Source organism: Lolium perenne, chromosome 6 (assembly GCF_019359855.2).
Source record: "Lolium perenne isolate Kyuss_39 chromosome 6, Kyuss_2.0, whole genome shotgun sequence".
Classification (NCBI taxonomy): Eukaryota; Viridiplantae; Streptophyta; class Magnoliopsida; order Poales; family Poaceae; genus Lolium; species Lolium perenne.
The window spans coordinates 62,528,678-62,550,121 of record NC_067249.2 but is presented as its reverse complement, the minus strand read 5'-3'; the positions used below and the strand labels follow the sequence as shown (position 1 = coordinate 62,550,121).

At 43.7% G+C, this 21,444-nt stretch overlaps 2 protein-coding genes across 5 annotated transcripts; one reads left to right on the top strand and one right to left on the bottom strand.

Annotated features, from left to right (window-relative positions):
• The first annotated feature begins 331 nt into the window (after positions 1–331).
• On the top strand, positions 332–2,271 carry LOC127308157 (uncharacterized). 4 transcript variants are annotated; one of them, XM_071821827.1, is made up of 4 exons: positions 350–1,308; positions 1,418–1,553; positions 1,721–1,805; positions 1,904–2,268. In XM_071821827.1, the coding sequence occupies exons 1-3, from the start codon at positions 1,069–1,071 to the stop codon at positions 1,765–1,767; spliced, it is 423 nt and encodes a 140-aa protein (XP_071677928.1). In that variant the 5' UTR covers positions 350–1,068; the 3' UTR covers positions 1,768–1,805; positions 1,904–2,268. The 4 variants fall into 4 exon arrangements, 3 of the variants coding, with proteins under 3 accessions (XP_071677927.1, XP_071677929.1, XP_071677928.1); XR_011746859.1 differs by having other exon boundaries at positions 332–1,308; positions 1,418–1,805; positions 1,904–2,271; XM_071821828.1 differs by lacking the exon at positions 1,904–2,268 and having other exon boundaries at positions 347–1,308; positions 1,721–1,897.
• Positions 2,272–9,230: 6,959 nt separating this feature from the next.
• Positions 9,231–10,914, bottom strand: LOC127309690 (premnaspirodiene oxygenase). The gene is made up of 2 exons (XM_051340443.1): positions 10,027–10,914; positions 9,231–9,912 (listed from the first exon to the last, which is right to left on the bottom strand). Exons 1-2 carry the CDS (start codon positions 10,894–10,896, stop codon positions 9,277–9,279), a joined length of 1,506 nt encoding a protein of 501 aa, XP_051196403.1. The 5' UTR covers positions 10,897–10,914; the 3' UTR covers positions 9,231–9,276.
• Between the last annotated feature and the right edge of the window lie 10,530 nt (positions 10,915–21,444).

Below are 21,444 nucleotides of genomic sequence, written 5' to 3'. Positions count from 1 at the left end.
AAGTATATTCCTCCCAAATGTCCATCTATGTTGTATTTGGCTGTTTCTAAAAAAGGAAACTTGTAACTCATTATCCTCGTTCGATTTCATTCGCATCCTTCAATGGCTATTTCGCCACCTCAAGTGAGGTGAAATTGTCATGATCCATGGCACGGGATAAAAAATGATGTTAAATCAAAAAAATCGTGGGCCTACACAATGTATGATAACAAAACTATCAAATTAATTTGCATATATGTAACGGTCCAGAAAAATACCCCAATTAGATTTTCGTTTGTTGTGTTGTTTTTCGCGTCATTCTGACGTCGTGCATCATCCTGCATCATATCACCTTGCATGTTCTGAAAAGACCAAAAAAATATTTTGTGCAACCCTAATTTGTTTTGCAAATTAATCCTAGGGTTATATAAAAACCTTCCTCATTCTTATTTTAATTCAACATAAGCATTTCGAAAAATATTTGAAAACTTGTTAATTCAAAATTAAATGTTTCGAAAGTATTTTTTGTGAACCTTCCTTCCCTAAAATCATTCCCTCTTCTCCTTGTTGCTTCCTGGGAGAATTCAGCGAGACAAATCAAAAGAAGACAGAAGAAATAGAAGAGATGGAAAGAAGCCCCGCAGCCCAGTTTACTTCTTGGTCCATGTACAGCGCAGCAGCCCACCAACACCAGCGCTGCACATCTGCTCCTCCTTCGTCGTACGGCAGTGCATCCAGGCATCCTCACATCGCTGTCACGTCGATGGGACGGCTGCTGCTTCTTCTGCCTTCCCTATAAAATTCCTCTTGCCTCCAAGCCTGCAACCCTAGCCTATTGCCCCTCCTTTCTCTGCCGCCGCCGCTCTTGCTCTTGCTCTCTGCCTCTGCACCACCACGGCCACGCGCGCCTCCCTGCGGCTGCACTCCGTTCCGTCGGCCTCCTACCAAACGCTCCGGTTACCGTCCGAGCTGGTCGCCGCCAGCAGCGTATCCAAGTTCTGCACCGCGCCTTCGTCTGCCCGCGTTCCCTTCGAGCCCCGACGCGCCGATCTTCCTCTCTGCGTCCAGGCGCTGCTCCGCGCCGTCGCCATGACCTCCAGGATGTCGCTGACGTCCGTGTCGTCGTCCCCGACCTTGCAGCGGTGCGCCTCGTTTTCCAGAGCGCCGCCTGTGCTCTTCTCCGTGCCGTCCCTGCCGCCGTCGACCCGGACGTCCACGACCATGTCCGCCTTCAGCAACTGCGAGTGCCTGGCTGTTTCTCTCGGTGTCTTTGTCGCCAACTCCCTCCGGTTTCTCCAGGACGTGGTGCTCCACTTCATCCCCTTCACAGTGAGCAGCAATCTAGCTTTATCTCTCCGTTTGTTTTCGTCCCGTGCATGGTCGGGATGGAAAGGAGCTTCAACTCGTGATGATTTTGTTTTCGCTTTCACGCATGCAGCAAGCCAGTAACGAACGCCGGTATCCAAGCCACGGCATGGCAAAGCGCAGAACGCCGTCGACGCCTCCGGCCGGCCGGCTCCGTCTGTTTCCGTCGCCCGACAGCGTCCCTACCTCTGCATCCGCGTCGTGCATGGGCAAGTCTCTGCATCCGCTCAATCCATACTATCTTGCGTCTATACAATCTGAACGTCTGTGCTCTAGATCATCTGCTCTGTTCCTTTGTTTCAGTCGTGAGGTTCCTGGGTTAAGTCCCCACTCGGGCTAATCAAAGCCAACCCTTTTTGTGCATTTGTTTAACCAGGCCGGCTAATGAGACAAGTCTCTGCCTTGTTCGCTCAATTAAATTGAGCATTCCAAATCGACGTGATCTGAAGCCAGGCGTACTGGTTCGTTCTCTTCCATGCATCCGTGTGATCCTGTGTTCAATCCCAAGTCATGCAAGGCCTCCTTTTTAATAATCTGTTCTTTGTTTTTCTGCTGATAGCCGGGATCAGTTCGTAGCCCCAGCGCAGCAGCACTTTGCTCCCTGTCAGCGCCTAGTCGCCCCTGCCCTCCGCAGGTCAGTGGCTACGGCTAGCCTCTCTTGTGTTACAAAATTTCTGCACGTTTACTGTTTTCTGAAATGCATGAATTGTGTAATTCTTACCTAAATCATATCTTTTAAACCGTAAATCAAAACAGAAAGTGTTTTATATGTTTTTCAACCAGAAAAATGTGTTGAACACTAATATGCCATCCATTCATCTGTTTGCATATCGCATCATGTCACGCCTTGATAGTTTGCGTAATTCACCTCACATATATGCGGAGTATTTCGGATATCCACATATGGTTTCCCCGCTCCGTTTAATATTGAAGTAGCTCACCTTTGTCATGTCTTACCATGCTAATCAACACTTAACTTTGACGGTAGAAAATGCAACTTCAACCCTAATTGTTTGTCCGGGTTCTGATCCCGCTTAATTTGGATAAATTGCATCGCATCATCTTTGCCATGTCATGCATATCATCTTGATCATCTTGGATCTTCTTTATCCGTAGTAGTAAGACTTGCATACGTTGTGTGTTCCAAAGATTTGCTTCTTCCGGATAGGATCACGAAGTGGTGTGGTGAGATACGACGAGTTCTCAGGATGTTCCTCAAAGAAGCTATAACAGCAAGCATTTCCCTTATACTCCCCGCCCGCAGAAGTCGCTCACCTATTTTATTTTGCCTTCTCCCTCATGCTATCCTTAAGTTGCGTTCTTGTCACGTGTCCCTTCCACTTGTTACCTCAAGCAGCCCATATTGCCTCCACCAACCACCTATGGCTATTGTTTGGTATCGGGTCTGCCTTGCGAGTCGTAGTGCATGCTAGTGCTGTTATATCTCGTTACCGTTATCGCTATCTTATCGGTTATCTGTTGGGAATCATGACACATGCTACGTGGTTATATCTGTTGAGGAAATCATGGTTACTTGTTAATAATTGTTAAGCGGAGGCATCGGTGGGTCAGTTGCTCGTTTTATGACGGCTCACTTGTGTTTCCTTAAAACCTAGGACCCCGAGTTCTTGTTATCTGTTCCGAGACTGAGCGCTCTAACCACACGTGGGTATGCTTCTGGGTCTCCCTCGACCACTCACGGAATCTACAACTTTGTCCAAAGGTGGCCACAACTAGTTCGTAATGTTTTACCATTTGTTGTTGCGTGCATGCCACCTGTTACTTATTTATTTTGGGAAGCCCCCGGGTGCCTTGTATCCCTTGTTTCGGTATGCACGTATAGGTCGCGTGAGCCGGGCCGAAGTGGTTTATCGCCCCCTGTGTGTTTAAACCACCTAGTACGCTGTCGCAAACAGCTAGGTCCGCTTCGGAGATACGGCCGGACTTCGACACGGGTTTAACTTAGTTAGGTGGCTTCCTGGACATTGTTGTCGTGAAGGAGAGTGCGAGTCGTGATTTCCACCTGTCGTAAGTGGTTTGATCGTGCGTGTGGGCACATTTGGGCACCCCTGCAGGGTAAAATCTTATCGATAAGCCGCGTCCGCGGTTATGGACGACTTGGAGCTGTATGACTCGACCATAGACAACTTACACATGTTGCTTCAATCATAATAACTGGTGTAGTAACTTAGCGCAACTCTAATAATAAATGGTTAAAACTTGTCAACAGTGTGAGCGCCTTTGCCAGTACTTCTTGGCGAAGGGGGAACATATCGGCTGTGTTATGTTTGCAGAGTATAGAACTGTTAGTTACGCTCTCTCATCTTCTCTGTTTAGACGACTGTTGTAGAGTGTCTCTATAGGTTTTTAGTGCTTGCGCGCTGCCGCTTAACCCCACCATATTGCCTATGACGTTCCTCTTGCGTCCTCTAAGTCCCCTGCGTGCCTCAAGTACAAAGGACGACTGGTTGACGAATGCTTATACGTCTTGAAGTCTTGTTAAGTACGAACCCGTACTTATTGCTGCTTCTACGGGATATAACCGGGCAGGTATGAAGATATGTTCGATGAAGACGACGCTAGCAAGGTTACCCTTCCGGCTTGGCCTCGGGCGTGGTTATGGACGCCATCGTTTATCTTCAGGACTCTTAGTCCAATTTGTATCTTGTCCGCACTCGGATGTATTTGGTCTTCTGTATGATTTGGATCTTTGTATGTATCTATTTGTATCTTGACTCGTTGGAGTCGTTGCTGTAATATATCTGTATCTTGTGGGCTCTATTGTAATCATGTTGTAATGTTACCTCTCGTGATTGATTCCACCCGCATCGCGTGCATGCTTCGGCGTGTACGAGGCGCTTGGTGGTGCGTCTCCTAAAATCGATATCGTGCGGATTTCGGCGGATTCGCTGGGATCCTCATGGTACCGATTTTGGGGCGTCACAATATACAAATATGACCATTATTTCCGATCTTATACATATTCAACTTTTCCATCTATCTTGTGTTATTTGCGTATGATACAAGTAGTAATTTTTTTGAGGAAAATAAGGATGTATTGTGACATTTATGCATACTTGCTCATATTTTGTAGAAGATTATTTTTCGAGCAAACAATGACAACGAGAGCTCTGTTTTTTCATGAAAAAACAGATATCATGATGATGATGAGAGCATGATGAGTTGGCAGCGCATCAACCATCGTGCCTCACCACGTCTCGTCGTATTGCTCTCCAATCATTAAAGTTAGGTCGCTAAAAAGGATACGAGGTGCAGGTTACAACTATATATGAATCAATTCATATATATTAGCTTTAAGATTATTATTTTTACATTTTGTATGGGTGGGTAGTGTATTGAGCAACTCAACTGACACATTCATATTATTTTCTTTCCAAAGGGGAGCATAGAACCGACCACTCCATCTAAAGGATACATAAACTTAATCGTATTGCATAGTTTAGATCAACAAAGATCACGGTTCAAAGGTAGCTGAGAGTGGCAACCCGAATCAACCATCTTCTAAACAAATAACACAAAATGCATCTTTGTAGTCTTTTAGAATGGTTGCATGTAGCCTGTGCAACCTACATCAGTCAATAGAACCCCGAATCTATGTGTGTCGATCTTTAGATAGCCTGCAATTTTTTTAGAGTTGTAATCTTAATAAAAATTAATTGCCGAAACTAAAGCACAAACCTGCCCCCCACACAAATTTGAGTTTTTTTGTTTTGTTTTCTAGACACATTTAAATGCTTGAGACATTTTTTTTGGTAATTAAATCTTGTTGTGTTCATCCATAAATGTGAAGGCCGGGATTTCCCCTCCTTGGAGTAATGTCGCCATAGATTTTATTATGTTTTTAAGTTGATGCCATCTGTTTTCTGGTTAAGATTTAGCGTGTGTAGAGAAAATCAAAATCAGATCCAACAGCTAGTGCAATCCATCCTGAAATAAAATCGGATTTGCTGGAAATCAGGCGTCTGATACTTAATAAGTTTAAGTCGAGCCCTTGCAGAGTTGTATTTTGTGCTTGTAGATCCGTGCTCTAACTTTTGGGCTGTTTGTGTGTTTTTGTGTTATTGTTGGCCCGACGCGTAAGAGCGCTGACTTGTTTTTTGCGGGCCTCGTGGAGTGGGCTTGTGGAGTGGGTTCATGGTGACGGTTCTTATCTACAAGGCGTCTTTCTCTCTCCCATGGAACCTCTTACGCTGCGCACTCCAGTTGCACGTGTGTTGCAAACGACATATTTCCAGTTACATGTGGGTTGCAACTGAGATTTTTTCGGTTACATGTGGATTGCAACTGATTTTTTTCCAATTGCCTGAGCGTTGCAACAGAGATTTTTCCAGTTAGGTATATGTTGCAACTAAGAATTTCCACATACATGTGGTTGCAACTGAGATTTTTCCAGTTACGCCTGCGTCGCAACTAAGAATTTCCACTTACATGTGGGTTGCAACTGATTTTTTTTTTCAACTGAGATTTTTCCAGTTGCGCATATGTTGCAACTAAGAATTTCCACATACATGTGGGTTGCAACTGGCATTTTTCCAGTTACGCATGCGTTGCAACTAAGAATTTCCACTTACATGTGGGTTACAACCGTGTTTTTTCTTGTTACGCGTAAATTGCTACTAAGATTTTTCTTATGTCTTAAATGGCTGCACATATCATTTTTTCTTGTCAGCGACTGAGACTTATTAAGTCTCAGGCGACTGATCTCTAGGTGCTCCCAAATAAAATAGGAAAATCTTATAGTCAACCTGGTTTGGCCCACAACTCAAAAAGTTCATCAACTAATGGCCTTAGGTACATATCAATGTTGTTACCGGGTTGCTTTGGGCCTTGGATAAGCACTGACATCATAATGAACTTGCGCTTCATGCACAACCAAGGAGGAAGGTTGTAGATACATAGAGTCACGGGCCATGTGCTGTGACTGCAGCTCTGCTCCCCAAAAGGATTCATGTCATCTGTACTTAGACCAAACCATAAGTTCCTTGCCTCACCTGCAAAATCCGGGAACTCTCTCCCGATGTTTCTCCACTGCCGACCATCAGCGAGGTGCCTCAACATCGCGTCTTTCTTACGTTCTTCCATGTGCCATCGCAACAACTTGGCATGCTCTTTGTTTCTAAACAAACGTTTCAACCGTGGTATTATGGGAGCATACCACATCACCTTCGCAGGAACCCTCTTCCTGGATGGCTCGCCCTCAACATAACCAGGGTCATCTTTTCTGATCTTATACCGCAATGCACCGCATATCGGGCATTTATTCACATTCTCGTACTTCTCACCGCGGTAGAGGATACAGTCATTAATGCATGCATGTATCTTCTGCACATCTAATCCTAGAGGACAGACAAGCTTCTTTGCTTCATACGTACTGACGGGCAATTCGTTATTTATTGGAAACAACTTCTTTAATATTATCATCAATTTTTGAAATCCCGAGTCAGTCACACCGATCTCTGCCTTCCATTTCAGCAATTCCAATATGCTACCCAGCTTTCTCTGCCCATCTTCACAACCTGGGTACAACAATTTGTGGTGATCCTCTAACATCTTGTCGAACTGCAACCTCTCCTTATCCGTGCCACAGTCTCTTCTTGCACCAGAAATGGCCCGACGAAGATCATCATCAACAGGATCATCTGGTGCCTGTTCTTCACCTCCTTCTTCTTCATTGTCTTCCATTGCGGTATCATCGCATTCAGAGAACATATATCGGTACTGGTCATCGTTATCTTCTTCTTCATCACCGTCTTCCATCATAACCCCTTCTTCTCTGTGCTTGGTCCAAACATTATAGCTGGACATGAATCCAAACCAAAGCAGGTGGCTCTTAATGTCTCTTGAGCAAGAGTAATCCTTCTCGTTCTTACATTTCAGACATGGACAACACATAAAACCTTGCTTCGACTTGTTGGCCTCGGTCACAAACAGGAAAGAATTCACGCCCTCTCTGAAAGCGGGAGCACATCGGTTACCGTACATCCATGGATGACTCATCTGCATCATAAGTACAATTATGTATCAGATGCAATCACCTTGCTAAAATTAGTATTGTACGAATTATGTATACGAGAAAATAGTTGCTAACCTTTTAGGATCAAAAGGAGGAGAAATCTTATCAAATAAAATCAAGTGACATCCCTCACAAACATTTCATCAAACACCTCTTGTGCACATGAAGAAAAAAAGAGGTAGCATAACCCCCACCTTTCACCACAAAGGAAAAATAATGTAGGGAGGTGGGGTGGGCTGACTGTGTGTATATATATAGGCATGGCCCTTTTGTCGCGGGCCGTATAACGACCCGCGTCAAAAGGGGTGCCAGCAGGGGGAGGCTCTATATACCGACCGGGTCGGTGCGAACGGGGTGCCGCACACCCCTCCGACCCGGCGGCTATTAATTGGGCTGTGGCCCACAAGGTAATGTTTTTTCTGTTTTTTCTGTTTTTTTCTTTTTTCCTTTTTTTCTATTTACAATTCTGTTTTAAAAACCTAACGTTTTTCTGTTTCTAAAATTTGTTCACAATTTTCTGTATACAGATCTTCTAAATGTACGATTCTATTTTTAAAAAAATTGAAAATCGTTCAAAATTCAAAATTTATTTAAAATTCGAAAATCATTAAAAATATCAAAATCTGTTCAAAAATTCAGAAATTGTTCAAAATCCGAAAATAATTCAAATTTCGAAAATTCATTCAAAATCAAATTTTGTTCAAATTTTGAAATTCGTTCAGAACTAAAAATTTGTTCAAAACTCAAAATTTGTTCAAACTTCAAAATTTGTTCAGATTTTAAAATTGTTCAAATTTTAAAATCTGTTCAAGTTTCAAATATGAACATTTTTCAAACTTGAACATTTTTAAAATTTGAAAATTTTCGAAAATTATTTTCGAGCAGAAAAATAAAACGATAAAAAAATAAACACAGAAAATGATAACAAAAAAAGGAAAAAAGAAAACAGAAAAGAGAAACCGCAAAAAACAGCAGAAACTGAAAAAAGGAAAAACCACAGCAAACGGAAAAAACTAACGTGCTATATGGGCCTGGCCCATGCTCGGGGAGGGTGTGCGGCGATCCGTATACACCGACCTGGTCGGTGTATAGGATTTGCCGCCAGCAGGAGGCGCCAACCCTCAGACCCCTTTTGTCGCGGGTCGTAATACGGCCCGCGACAAAAGGACGCGACAAAAGGCCCGGATCGCTCCAAAGGGTTTCGGGGCGACGTGGCCAGGTCATTTGTCGCGGGTGCAGATGCGTTCGCGACAAAAGGCTTCCACGAAAACTCTGTTCTCTACTAGTGCTATGTCTAGAATGACTTTTTGTATGCATTTCACGCATGGGTATAGAGAATCAATATATAGCATAATCGATTTTGAAATAAGAACATCTTAGTTCGATCCGGACGAATGGAACGTGGGTGCGCGCGCATCCATTTACAATAAGTTCAAAAAAATGCTATTTAAAAGTTTCAAAAAAATGTGAAGTAAATTTTTGCATGTACATATTATGTTGATACTTACTCGTGTGAGTTTTCACGAAAAAACATCAATGCGTGTGGCCTGCATAAAAATGACAAAATGTCCAAATAAGAATAGTGAACATGAATTTGTACTATTCACATGAATAGGAATTTGCATTTTGTCATTTTTTGTGTAGGTCACACACAATGGTATTTTTCCGTGAAAACACACACGAGTAAGTATCAACATAATATCTACAAGCAAAAATTTACTTCACATTTTTTGAAAACTTTTAAATAGTATTTTTTTAACTTTTCGTAGATGGGTGCGCGGGCACCCAGGTTCCATTCACCATTTTCGCATCTTAGTTTACCTACTGTATGTATGGATCCGTTTGTACAGTATATATTTCCTGCTTTGTTTACTTTGCCAATAGCGAAGTAGCAAGGTCTACTTTGCTGGTACAGGAACGCGGGTGGTAGCGAGCACGAGAAGGTCGGACTTCCTCCGCGTGGTGATGCCAGCCTCCTCCGTCATGTCCAACCCCGCCGCGTCCACGCCACCGGGCAGCTCCAGGTCGAAGTGGAACAGCAGCGCGGCGAGCGCGAGCTCGATGTGCGCCAGCCCGAACGTCATGCCGGGGCACATCCTCCGTCCGGATCCGAACGGTATGAACTCGAAGTCCGTCCCCTTGAAGTCCCTCCCGCCACCCTGCTGATCCTGCTCGAACCTCTCCGGCACGAACTCCTCCGGCGCGTCCCAGTGCGCGGGGTCCCTGGCGATCGCCCACGCGTTCACGAGCACCGTGGCGCCCTCGGGCACGTCGTACCCGAGCACCTGGCACGAGTTGCGGCATTGCCGGAGGGTCAGCAGTGGCCCCGGCACGTGCAGGCGGAGCGTCTCCTTGATGACCATGTGCAGGTACTGGAGGTTGCCGAGGCTGTCTTCCGATACCTCGCGGTGGCCGGCCATTTCCCGCCGGACCTCCTCCTGCGCCTTGTGCCGAACTCTCGGGTTCCGCATCAGCTCCGCCATCATCCACTGCAGCGCCGTCGTCGCTGTCTCGCTGCCGGCGGCGAACATGTCCTGCACGTGTGAGAGCAACAAAGGAATTAACTGAAGATCAATGATCCGTGGTGCGCATGCATAACATAGCGTGGAGATTGGAGGTTGTTGTGTTGGATCACCGGAAGACCTTACAATCATGACGAATTTGATGTTCTCTGTGGTGAGCGGGTGCTGGGAGCCGACTTCTTTCTGGAGCCCGAGGAGCACGTCGACCAAGTCCTCGTCTTCTCCCCCGACGGTGGCTTTTCTCTCGCGGTGCTCCTGGATGACGGCGTCCATGATCTCGAGCATCGCGTGGCGGCAGCGCTTAATCCGGCCGGGCTCGCGGCTGATGAGCATCGCGATGCGTGAGGACGGGAACAGGTCCGGCAGGCTCAGCCCGGGCATCATGCGGAACATGTCCTCGAACAGTTTCAGGCACGCGTCGCGGCCCTTGAACGGCCGGCTGCCGATGATGGCGCGCACGGTGGAGTCCGCGACGTACGCCGCTATGATCTCCGTCAAGTTCACCGGACACGACGATGAAGACGGCGAGGCGACGGAGCGGAGGAGTCGGCGCAGCTCGTCCTGGCGGACGGGGCGGAAGGAGTGGACGCGGCGTGCGCTGAGGAGCTCCTGGGTGCAGATCTTGCGGAGCTGGCGCCACCCGTCGCCGTAGGGCGCGAAGACGAGGCCCTCGGAGCCCTGGAACCAGAGGCGCGACATGGGCCCGACGGGGCGCGACGCGAAGGCCGGGTCGTGCGTCTTCATGATCTCGCGCGCCGCGTCAGGGGACGAGGCCACCACGGCCGTGACCTCGCCGAAGCGGAGCAGCATGAGCGGGCCGTGCCGCCGGGCCAGGTCGCGGAGGGCGCGGTGCGGGAGCGCGCCGGCGAGGTGGTGCAGGTGGCCGATCATCGGCAGTGCCCACGGCCCCGGCGGAAGATGCGCGTGCGGCGCCGAGCGTCTGAGCAGGAAGGGGATGATGGCAAGGAGAGGCACGAGCAGCAGGTAGAGTGCCATGGCTGCTCGGGCATAGGTTCGGCCCTCGAATGCTGGGGGAAGCTTTGTACCGGCGCATCGATCACACAATTGTTATGCATCCGTGTTCCATGCAGCTCACGTCAAAGATACTTAAAATGGTTGTACAAACTTCATTGCGGTTAAGTTGTTTGTCAAATGCTGATCCAAAATTAACCTCCAAACACAATGATCTAGAATCTTGCGAAACCTAAGAACGCCGAGGGTAGAGAAAAAAAAAGTAGGATTTTCGAATCAGTGGCTCACAAAGACTAGCTGGCTAGGTGGATCCTAAAATTCTCAGCAGATTGCAGTAGCTGTTTAGCGGATCGAAGACAAATCCAGACGACGGTAGACAGACTGACCAGCTCTATGTGCCCGCTAGTAAACAAAGTCACGGAGCCTCGAAAACAAAATATAAAAGAAAGAAAGAAAGCCACCCGCCATTTTTTACATTACAGAAACCACCAGCTTGTGGTTTGGTACTAGTATACATAACACTATAAGCACACATATGTAGTGCAACATTCAAAGAAGTGTTGTACAACACCTTAACTATACCAATGCAAAGAATGGGGAGAATCTCCCGCAAAAAAAAAAAAGAATGGGGAGAATGCACTTCAGAATGGAAACGCGGTGTTGCAACAAATGGAAAAAAAGGTATACTCTACCTGCCATCTGAAGGTAATTACAACACTTGAAAACATCACCGCGTCAAATCGGTTTCGCTACCTGGCAGTCGACTGATATCCTTTTCACCAACATTCAAATCGTTGGCCGCCATTCCGTGTTCTATGATTCGTGTTGGCTGTGTCGACCGTGTGAGCACAACTTGAATGGTTTTCAACGGGTTTTTCAGGAAGATCCAATTTGGTTTTTGCCTCGGTGAGGGGGGTTTGTCCGCACGTTATTCTGAATTCCCCTTCTCCCTTTCCATTTCCCATTTCCATTTTCAGTCGATCCTTCACCTGTTGGGTGGAGAGGGGGAGGAGGGTGGGGAGGGGAGGGCCGGAGGGAGGCGAGCTGTGCCGTCGAGCTCGTCGGTGGATCGGCAGGAAGATGGCAGTTTTGGGAGGTGGGAGGCGTCGAGGCGGGAGTCTGGTGGGGGGGATCTACCGGTCGTAGAGTTTGGTGGGTTTCTCTACGACAAAGCCGTCGCGCTCCCTGAATATTTCATGTGTGTTCGATATTGTGTTCTAGCTTTTAGGTGGACATGAAGGATTTTCTGGCAGAAACCACTGCATGATTGCTCCTTTGTCCCCTCAATCTGCATAGAGTTGTTGTCCTACGAGATGCTAGTAGCAAGCCCTCCAGGCCGGATTGATCCCTACTCTATTTCTATTTTTCCTAGGTGTTTAATTTTCCTTTTTCGCAGTGTGGTGGATTTTCAGGTGGTAGAGAGGCCGAACGCATCCTAAAGAATTCCATTAGGTAGATACTCTTTGTGATATGTATTTTCTAGCTATTTTGGACATGTAAGGAGCAGACAAACAAATGCAGTTTTTTACATTCGTCATGGAGTGTTCTTTTTACACATTTCTCCACTGTAATTTTAAGAATTTTTTTATTTGTAACAAAGAATAGCCAATACATGTAACTAATTTCTTTACACATTTTCGTGGTATGTAAATTACAATTAACCGTAAAGGTTTCACACAAGGTTTTATCATGTAATATTGTTGGAGATATGCCCAAGAGGCAATAATAAAATGGTTATTATAATATATCTTTAAGTTTATGATAATATTTACATACCATGCTATAATTGTATTAACCGAAACATTGATACATGTGTGTTATGTGAACAACAAGGAGTCCCTAGTAAGCCTCTTGTATAACTAGCTTGTTGATTAATAGATGATCATGGTTTCGTGATCATGAACATTGGATGTTATTAATAACAAGGTTATGTCATTATATGAATGATGTAATGGATACACCCAATTAAGCGTAGCATAAGATCTCGTCATTAAGTTATTTGCTATGAGCTTTCGATACATAGTTACCTAGTCCTTATGACCATGAGATCATGTAAATCACTTATACCGGAAAGGTACTTTGATTACATCAAACGCCACTGCGTAAATGGGTGGTTATAAAGGTGGGATTAAGTATCCGGAAAGTATGAGTTGAGGCATATGGATCAACAGTGGGATTTGTCCATCCCGATGACGGATAGATATACTCTGGGCCCTCTCGGTGGAATGTCGTCTAATGTCTTGCAAGCATATGAATAAGTTCATAAGAGACCACATACCACGGTACGAATAAAGAGTACTTGTCAGGAGACGAGGTTGAACAAGGTATAGAGTGATACTGATGATCAAACCTCGGACAAGTAAAATATCGCGTGACAAAGGGAATTGGTATCGTATGTGAATGGTTCATTCGATCACTAAAGTCATCGTTGAATATGTGGGAGCCATTATGGATCTCCAGATCCCGCTATTGGTTATTGGTCGGAGAGAGTACTCAACCATGTCCGCATAGTTCGCGAACCGTAGGGTGACACACTTAAGGTTTGATGTTGAAATGGTAGAACTTGAATATGGAATGGAGTTCGAAGTTTTGTTCGAAGTCCCGGATGGGATCCCGGACATCACGAGGAGTTCCGGAATGGTCCGGAGAATAAGATTCATATAAAGGAAGTCATTTTATAAGATTTAAAATGATCCGGAAGGTTCTACGGAAGGTTCTAGAAGGTTCTAGAAAAGTCCGGAAGAAATCACTAAGGAAGGCGGAGTCCCGGAGGGACTCCACCTCCCATGGCCAGCCAACCCTAGGAGGGGGGAGTCCACCTTGGTCTCCACCAAGGGGGTCGGCCACCACCCCCCCCCCCCACATGGAAGGGGGAATCCCACCCCAAGTGGGATTCCCACCTTGGGTAGGTTTCCCTATCACATGGACGGTTTTGGGTTCGGGTCTTATTCGAAGACTTGTAGTCCAACACTTGGGGCTTCCACCTATATAATGAGGGGCCAAGGGGAGGGGGCCGGCCACCCCAAGACCACAGCCTGGCCGCACCCCCTTAGTGGCCGGCCACCCCCTCCCAAACCCTAGCCACCCCCTCTCTCCTCCAACGCTCCCGCACGCTTAGCGAAGCTTCGCCGGAGTTCTCTACCACCACCGCCACCACGCCGTCGTACTGCCGGATTCAAGAGGAGACTACTAGTTCCGCTGCCCGCTGGAACGGGGAGAAGGACGCCGTCTTCATCAACACCGAACGTGTGACCGAGTACGGAGGTGCTGCCCGATCGTGGCACAGTGATCAAGATCTTCTACGCGCTTTTACAAGCGGCAAGTGATCATCTACCGCAGCAATAAGAGCCTACTCTTATAGGCTTTGGAAATCTTCAAGGGTGAGTCTCGATCATCCCCTCGTTGCTCCCATCTTCTAGATTGCATCTTGGCTTGGATTGCATTCTCGCGGTAGGAAATTTTTGTTTTCTATTCAACGAATCCCTACAGTGGTATCAGAGCCGTGTCTATGCATAGATGGTTGCACGAGTAGAACACAATGGTTTTGTGGGCGTTGATGCTTTTGTTGTCTTTAGTTTGAGTACTTTGCATCTTTGTGGCATAGTGGGATGAAGCGGCTCGGACTAACTTTACATGACCGCGTTCATGAGACTTGTTCCTCGTTCGACATGCAACTTGTATTGCATAAGAGGCTTTGCGGGTGTCTGTCTCTCCTACTATAGTGAAGATTCAATTTACTCCTCTATTGACAACACTAGTATCACCGTGTGGTTCATGTTCGTAGGTAGATTAGATCTCTATCGAAAACCCTAAACCACGTAAAATATGCAAACCAAATTAGAGACGTCTAACTTGTTTTTGCAGGGTTTGGTGATGTGATATGGCCATGATGTGATGATGAATATGTATGAGATGATCATTATTGTATTGTGGCAACCGGCAGGAGCCTTATGGTTGTCTTTAAATTTCATGTTGAGTAGTATTTCAAAGTAGTTGTAATAGTTGCTACATGAGGTGAACAACCATGAAGACGGCGCCATGAACCTTGACGCTACGCCGACGATGATGGAGATCATGCCCGTTGATGATGGAGATCATGTCCGTGTTTTGGAGATGAAGATCGAAGGCGCAAAGACTAAAGGGCCATATCATATCACATATGAATTGCATGTGATGTTAATCCTTTATGCATCTTATTTTGCTTAGATCGCGACGGTAGCATTATAAGATGATCCCTCACATTAATATCAAGATAATAAAGTGTTCTCCCCTCGTATGCACCGTTGATATAGTTCGTCGTTTCGAAGCATCTCGTGATGATCGGATGTGATAGACTCAACGTTCACATACAACGGGTGTAAGCCATGTTGCACATGCGGAATACTTGGGTTTGCTTGACGAGCCTAGCATGTACAGACATGGCATCGGGACAACAGAAACCGAAAGGTTGAACACGAGTCATATGGATGATATGATCAACATGTTGATGTTCACCATTGAAGCTACATCATCTCACGTGATGATCGGTTTTGGTGTAGTGGATTTGGATCGTGTACCACTTAACAACTATGAGGGATGTTGTATTAAGTGGGAGTTCATTAGTAATTAGATTAAAACATGAACTAATTATCATGAACATAGTCTGAGTAGTATTTTGAATTAATTTTGTAGTATTGGCATCCGTTTTTCTACCATGCGCTAGTCTTGTTATTGAGATAGAAATACTGTTAAAATCTGATAAGAAACTTTACGGACTGGTACCGTATTGTTAAAGAATCAAGAAGTGATTAAGTCCTATAGCAAACTTTTAGTAAACCTCACATTGTTGATTCAAAGAGCTATGGTTTCAATTAGTACATAAAGTTATCTTGTCTCCGTGAAACTTGAAGCTCAAATATGTTTGAAAAGTAAGGAGCTGAAAATTTAGTTTTCAGAAATAATCAAGGTATGAGATATATGTGATATCTAAGACCTTATTGCAAGATGATAGAATATAATTTGGTGAGACTACATAAACTCATAAGTTTTATGGGAATGTACGAAGGTTGAAGACGCAAGGCGTCCCAATCCTCCAACTATTGGGGCACTAACAATATTCTTATATCCATGAAGTTATCATCCTTAGTATGCACCGTTGCTAAGACTCGTCGTATCGAAGCATCACGTGATGATCGGGTGTTATAGATTCTACGTGTGCATACAACGGGTGCAAGCCAGATTTGCACATGCGAATACCAAGATTAAAACTTTATGAGCCTAGCATGTACAGACATGGTCTCAGAAAGTCATCATGATACAATGGATAAAATTATGAGTGAAATTGTTCATCATATTACAAGATTACTAATAGTGAAATCCGGAACACTTGTCATATGATGATCAACTTCAAAGTAAGAACCTCAAGGTTATTGGTATTTGACCAACAAACCGAGAAGTTATTAAAGTTGATGTGTTTTTCTGAATAATGAGGAAAGCTAAAAGAGAAACTACAAAAGATTATTGGTAGAAAGAAAGAAAAGACTAGAAAGTCCAGCTCAGGTGTATATAAATGATATACATGTTATGGATGTATTCCTCGTTTGGTCACACAATGAAATTCTTGGGTATTTGTACCATATTGGTTGGTATGAAGTGTCATACAAAACAACGCAATACAAGAATACAATGGCCTAAGTGACTGACAAGGAATATGATAGAAATGCACGTCCGGAACAAAGATAAAGTGTTATTATGTTCATCGTTGGCATTCTATCTAGCCCTTAGAATTTATAATAAAGAACTTAATAAATGTTATTTTGCTCTGGTCAAATGAAAACAATGAGTTGTTCAAATTATGACATTACTCCATGTACGATGGATAAGTTATTACAAATCTTAATGGTGAAACACACACACATAATACTGACGCTAAGATGCCATAAGGAAAATGATTTGAATTCCACTTATTTGTGGAACTGCCATTTAGGTCATGTTGGAAAGGAACGCATGAAGAAACTCCATGCAAATGGATTATGGGAGTCATTTGATTTTTGGATCATTTGGCGCTTGCAAATCTTTTCTGAAAAAGAATGACTAAAATACCGTTCATGGGCCAAGAGATGAACGGGCAACTAACTTAGTGAAAACATACATAATGTTGTATGAGGTTCACTGGACATAGTTGTGTGCGGGAGATTCTTCTACTTCATGATAACTTCAACAATGAATTGAGTATATATATGTGGATATATTCGATAAGGAAGAAGTTTGAAACATTTGAATAGATTCAAATAAATTTCAGCATGAAGTGGAAATCATCGTAATAGAAAAGTCAAATATCTATGATTGGATCATAGTAGAAATATTTGAATTACTAGTTTTAGCGAACATCTAAGAGAGTTATGAAATTGTTCTACAACTCACGTTTCTTGGAATATCATAGTGATGATGGAGTATCCGAGAGATGTATCCAAACCTTGTTGGATCAATGATGAGATAAAATATTAATGCCATTATATTTTAGTGGATTATGCTTTAGTGACTACCGCTTTTACACTAAATAGAGCATCATCATGATCCGTTGAAATGACACTATACGAGTTATGGCATGGGTATGAACCCTAATAGTCCTTTCTTAAATTTTGGTATGCATAGCATAAGTAAATAAGTTTACAACCAAAATCGGATGAATGTCTTTGTTGGTTATCCCAAAGAATTGATTGGGAATTCTTTCCACTATGAAGTAAAAGACAAAAGTGTTTGTTAATGTTACTTGCTTATTTCCAAGAAATTGTTTTCTAGCGAAGTATTTGAGTGGGAGGACAATAGAACTTGATAAGGTTTATGAACCTGAGCATAATGATCAGTGTAGCGCAGCATCAGAATTGGTTCCGGAAGCGGCCACGACGATCATAGCTCCCATGACTACAAAGTGTTTTAGCCATGGAGATCGAAGTACATATTGAACCTTGTAGGTATGGTTTACTTTGTGATCAAATAAATGATTTGTGGACAAAGGATTGATTTTGAACAATGATAAACCAACTACAAACAAAGAAGTTATGATGGGCCCTGACTCCGTTAAAATGGCTATACGCCATGAAATCCAAGATAGATGAATACTTTTTGAAAGTAAATGGATCTATAAAATTGATGAAGCTTGACTTGTCGAAAAGTTGTTTGCGACAAAGTTCAAAGAGTTGAATACAATAAGATTAGATCTTCCGTAGCAATGCTTATAGTCTATGTGGATTATTCTAGTAATCACTACATATTTCTTTTATGAGATATGCTAGTAGGATGGCAAAATACATTACTTATGAGAAGTGCGTATTAAAGGTGTATACAAGATACAACCAAGAGTTTTGCTGGTCCGTGGAATACTAGATAGGTATACAAACTTCAATTGGATGAAGTGAGTATCACGGAGTTGGAATCTTCACCAGATGAAATAGTCAAAGAGTTTTTGATTTCATCAGAGACGATGAAGAGGCTTGCATTTGCAAGAAACTAAGTGGGAGCGCTGAGACATATTTATAATACTTTATGTAGATGACATATAGTTGGTTATAAATAATGTAATTATATACTTGATTAAAAAAGGTTTCATTGAGAATTAATTTCAATGAAAGGATATGGACTGAAACAAATTTAGTGTCAAAGATCTATGAAGATAGATTGAAACACATAAATAAGTTTAAGTCAAAGTACATAGGATGGATATTGAAGTAGTTCAATATAGAAATATTAAGAAAATGTTCTTGTCATGTAAAGGTTTAACAAGACTTGAGTGTATCTGACACTCAATGAGTAAAAACACATGAGTGATTATAGATCATGAATAATATGTACACAATCAGATGTCCTATGCTCTAAAAAGTGTTATGAGCATGTACCAGAATGATTCATGTGATGATCATTGAAAAACAGTAAGAATATTCTTGAGTACTTAAGAAGAACCAAGTATATATATATATATAGTTTTATATGGAGAAATAACAAACAAATCGCTGTAAGATGTTGCACCGATATTAGTTTGGTCACATATAAAAATAAATTTCAATCTAAATTAGACTAAGTGTTGTTTAAAAGGTAGCACAATGAGATAGAAGTTGTCTATGCTAGATTTAGAAGAGTTCTAAATATTATGATGGATTCTACAAAAGAAGGCAGAGTGTGTCATTGTTTTGACAATGACAAAGGATGTTAAAGTCAAGAGGTTCTTTGAGAACTTGGTGTAGTTCCGACAGAGTCAGAACTTTGAAGCTATATTGTGTGTGACAATATTAGTGACATATTTCAGACCGCGGAATTAAGGTTCCACCAGAAGACCAAACATATTTAATGCCGACTCATTTGGAAATGAGTGATGCGTTGAGACGCAAATGAATTACAAAATACATACGTTTCTGAGCATGTCAGATCCGTTGACTAAAACCTCTCCCGTGAGCAATACATGATAAAGCACCGAAAGGCCAAGGTGTTATATCTCTACAAATGTAAACTAGATTATTGACTCTAGTGCAAGTGGGAGACTGTTGGAGATATGCCCAAGAGGCAATAATAAAATGGTTATTATAATATATCTTTAAGTTTATGATAATGTTTACATACCATGCTATAATTGTATTAACCGAAACATTGATACATGTGTGTTATGTGAACAACAAGGAGTCCCTAGTAAGCCTCTTGTATAACTAGCTTGTTGATTAATAGATGATCATGGTTTCGTGATCATGAACATTGGATGTTATTAATAACAAGGTTATGTCATTATATGAATGATGTAATGGATACACCCAATTAAGCGTAGCATAAGATCTCGTCATTAAGTTATTTGCTATAAGCTTTCGATACATAGTTACCTAGTCCTTATGACCATGAGATCATGTAAATCACTTATACCGGAAAGGTACTTTGATTACATCAAACGCCACTGCGTAAATGGGTGGTTATAAAGGTGGGATTAAGTATCCGGAAAGTATGAGTTGAGGCATATGGATCAACAGTGGGATTTGTCCATCCCGATGACGGATAGATATACTCTGGGCCCTCTCGGTGGAATGTCATCTAATGTCTTGCAAGCATATGAATAAGTTCATAAGAGACCACATACCACGGTACGAGTAAAGAGTACTTGTCAGGAGACGAGGTTGAACAAGGTATAGAGTGATACCGATGATCAAACCTCGGACAAGTAAAATATCGCGTGACAAAGGGAATTGGTATCGTATGTGAATGGTTCATTCGATCACTAAAGTCATCGTTGAATATGTGGGAGCCATTATGGATCTCCAGATCCCGCTATTGGTTATTGGTCGGAGAGAGTACTCAACCATGTCCGCATAGTTCGCGAACCGTAGGGTGACACACTTAAGGTTTGATGTTGAAATGGTAGAACTTGAATATGGAATGGAGTTCGAAGTTTTGTTCGAAGTCCCGGATGGGATCCCGGACATCACGAGGAGTTCCGGAATGGTCCGGAGAATAAGATTCATATATAGGAAGTCATTTTATAAGATTTAAAATGATCCGGAAGGTTCTACGGAAGGTTCTAGAAGGTTCTAGAAAAGTCCGGAAGAAATCACTAAGGAAGGCGGAGTCCCGGAGGGACTCCACCTCCCATGGCCGGCCAACCCTAGGAGGGGGGAGTCCACCTTGGTCTCCACCAAGGGGGCCGGCCACCCCCCCCCCCCCCCACATGGAAGGGGGGAATCCCACCCCAAGTGGGATTCCCACCTTGGGTAGGTTTCCCTATCACATGGAAGGTTTTGGGTTCGGGTCTTATTCGAAGACTTGTAGTCCAACACTTGGGGCTTCCACCTATATAATGAGGGGCCAAGGGGAGGGGGCTGGCCACCCCAAGACCACAACCTGGCCGCACCCCTTAGTGGCCGGCCACCCCCTCCCAAACCCTAGCCGCCCCCTCTCTCCTCCAACGCTCCCGCACGCTTAGCGAAGCTTCGCCGGAGTTCTCTACCACCACCGCCACCACACCGTCGTGCTGCCGGATTCAAGAGGAGACTACTACTTCCGCTGCCCGCTGGAACGGGGAGAAGGACGTCGTCTTCATCAACACCGAACGTGTGACCGAGTACGGAGGTGCTGCCCGATCGTGGCACAGTGATCAAGATCTTCTACGCGCTTTTACAAGCGGCAAGTGATCGTCTACCGCAGCAATAAGAGCCTACTCTTATAGGCTTTGGAAATCTTCAAGGGTGAGTCTCGATCATCCCCTCGTTGCTCCCATCTTCTAGATTGCATCTTGGCTTGGATTGCGTTCTCGAGGTAGGAAATTTTTTGTTTTCTATGCAACGAATCCCTACAAATACTCCCTCTGTTCCATTCTATAGTGCCTATTGTTTTTTGGCACGGAAATTAGCGCAAGGGTATTTTTTACACAAGACCCATTGCTGAACGATTTGAGATCAACGTAAAATTTGGTAAATCCATATCTTTCTAACTTATCATAACAATTTTTGGGAGCTGAACGATTTGGGAGCTTAACGGGGAGGGATAATTGAAAAAAAGCTAAGCTACAACCTTATATTCTGAAACAAATGCCGAAAATCTATAGGCACTATATAAAGGAAC

What these genes read in the sequence shown, in the direction of transcription:
- LOC127308157 (XM_071821826.1), top strand. Translation starts at nt 1,069, where the DNA reads ATGACCTCCAGGATGTCGCTGACGTCCGTGTCGTCGTCCCCGACCTTG. An exon ending in TCCACTTCATCCCCTTCACA is followed by an intron (nt 1,309 to 1,417) that starts GTGAGCAGCAAT and finishes TCACGCATGCAG; the next exon opens with CAAGCCAGTAACGAACGCCG.
- LOC127309690 (XM_051340443.1), bottom strand. Translation starts at nt 10,896, where the DNA reads ATGGCACTCTACCTGCTGCTCGTGCCTCTCCTTGCCATCATCCCCTTC. An exon ending in ACATCAAATTCGTCATGATT is followed by an intron (nt 9,913 to 10,026) that starts GTAAGGTCTTCC and finishes TCACACGTGCAG; the next exon opens with GACATGTTCGCCGCCGGCAG.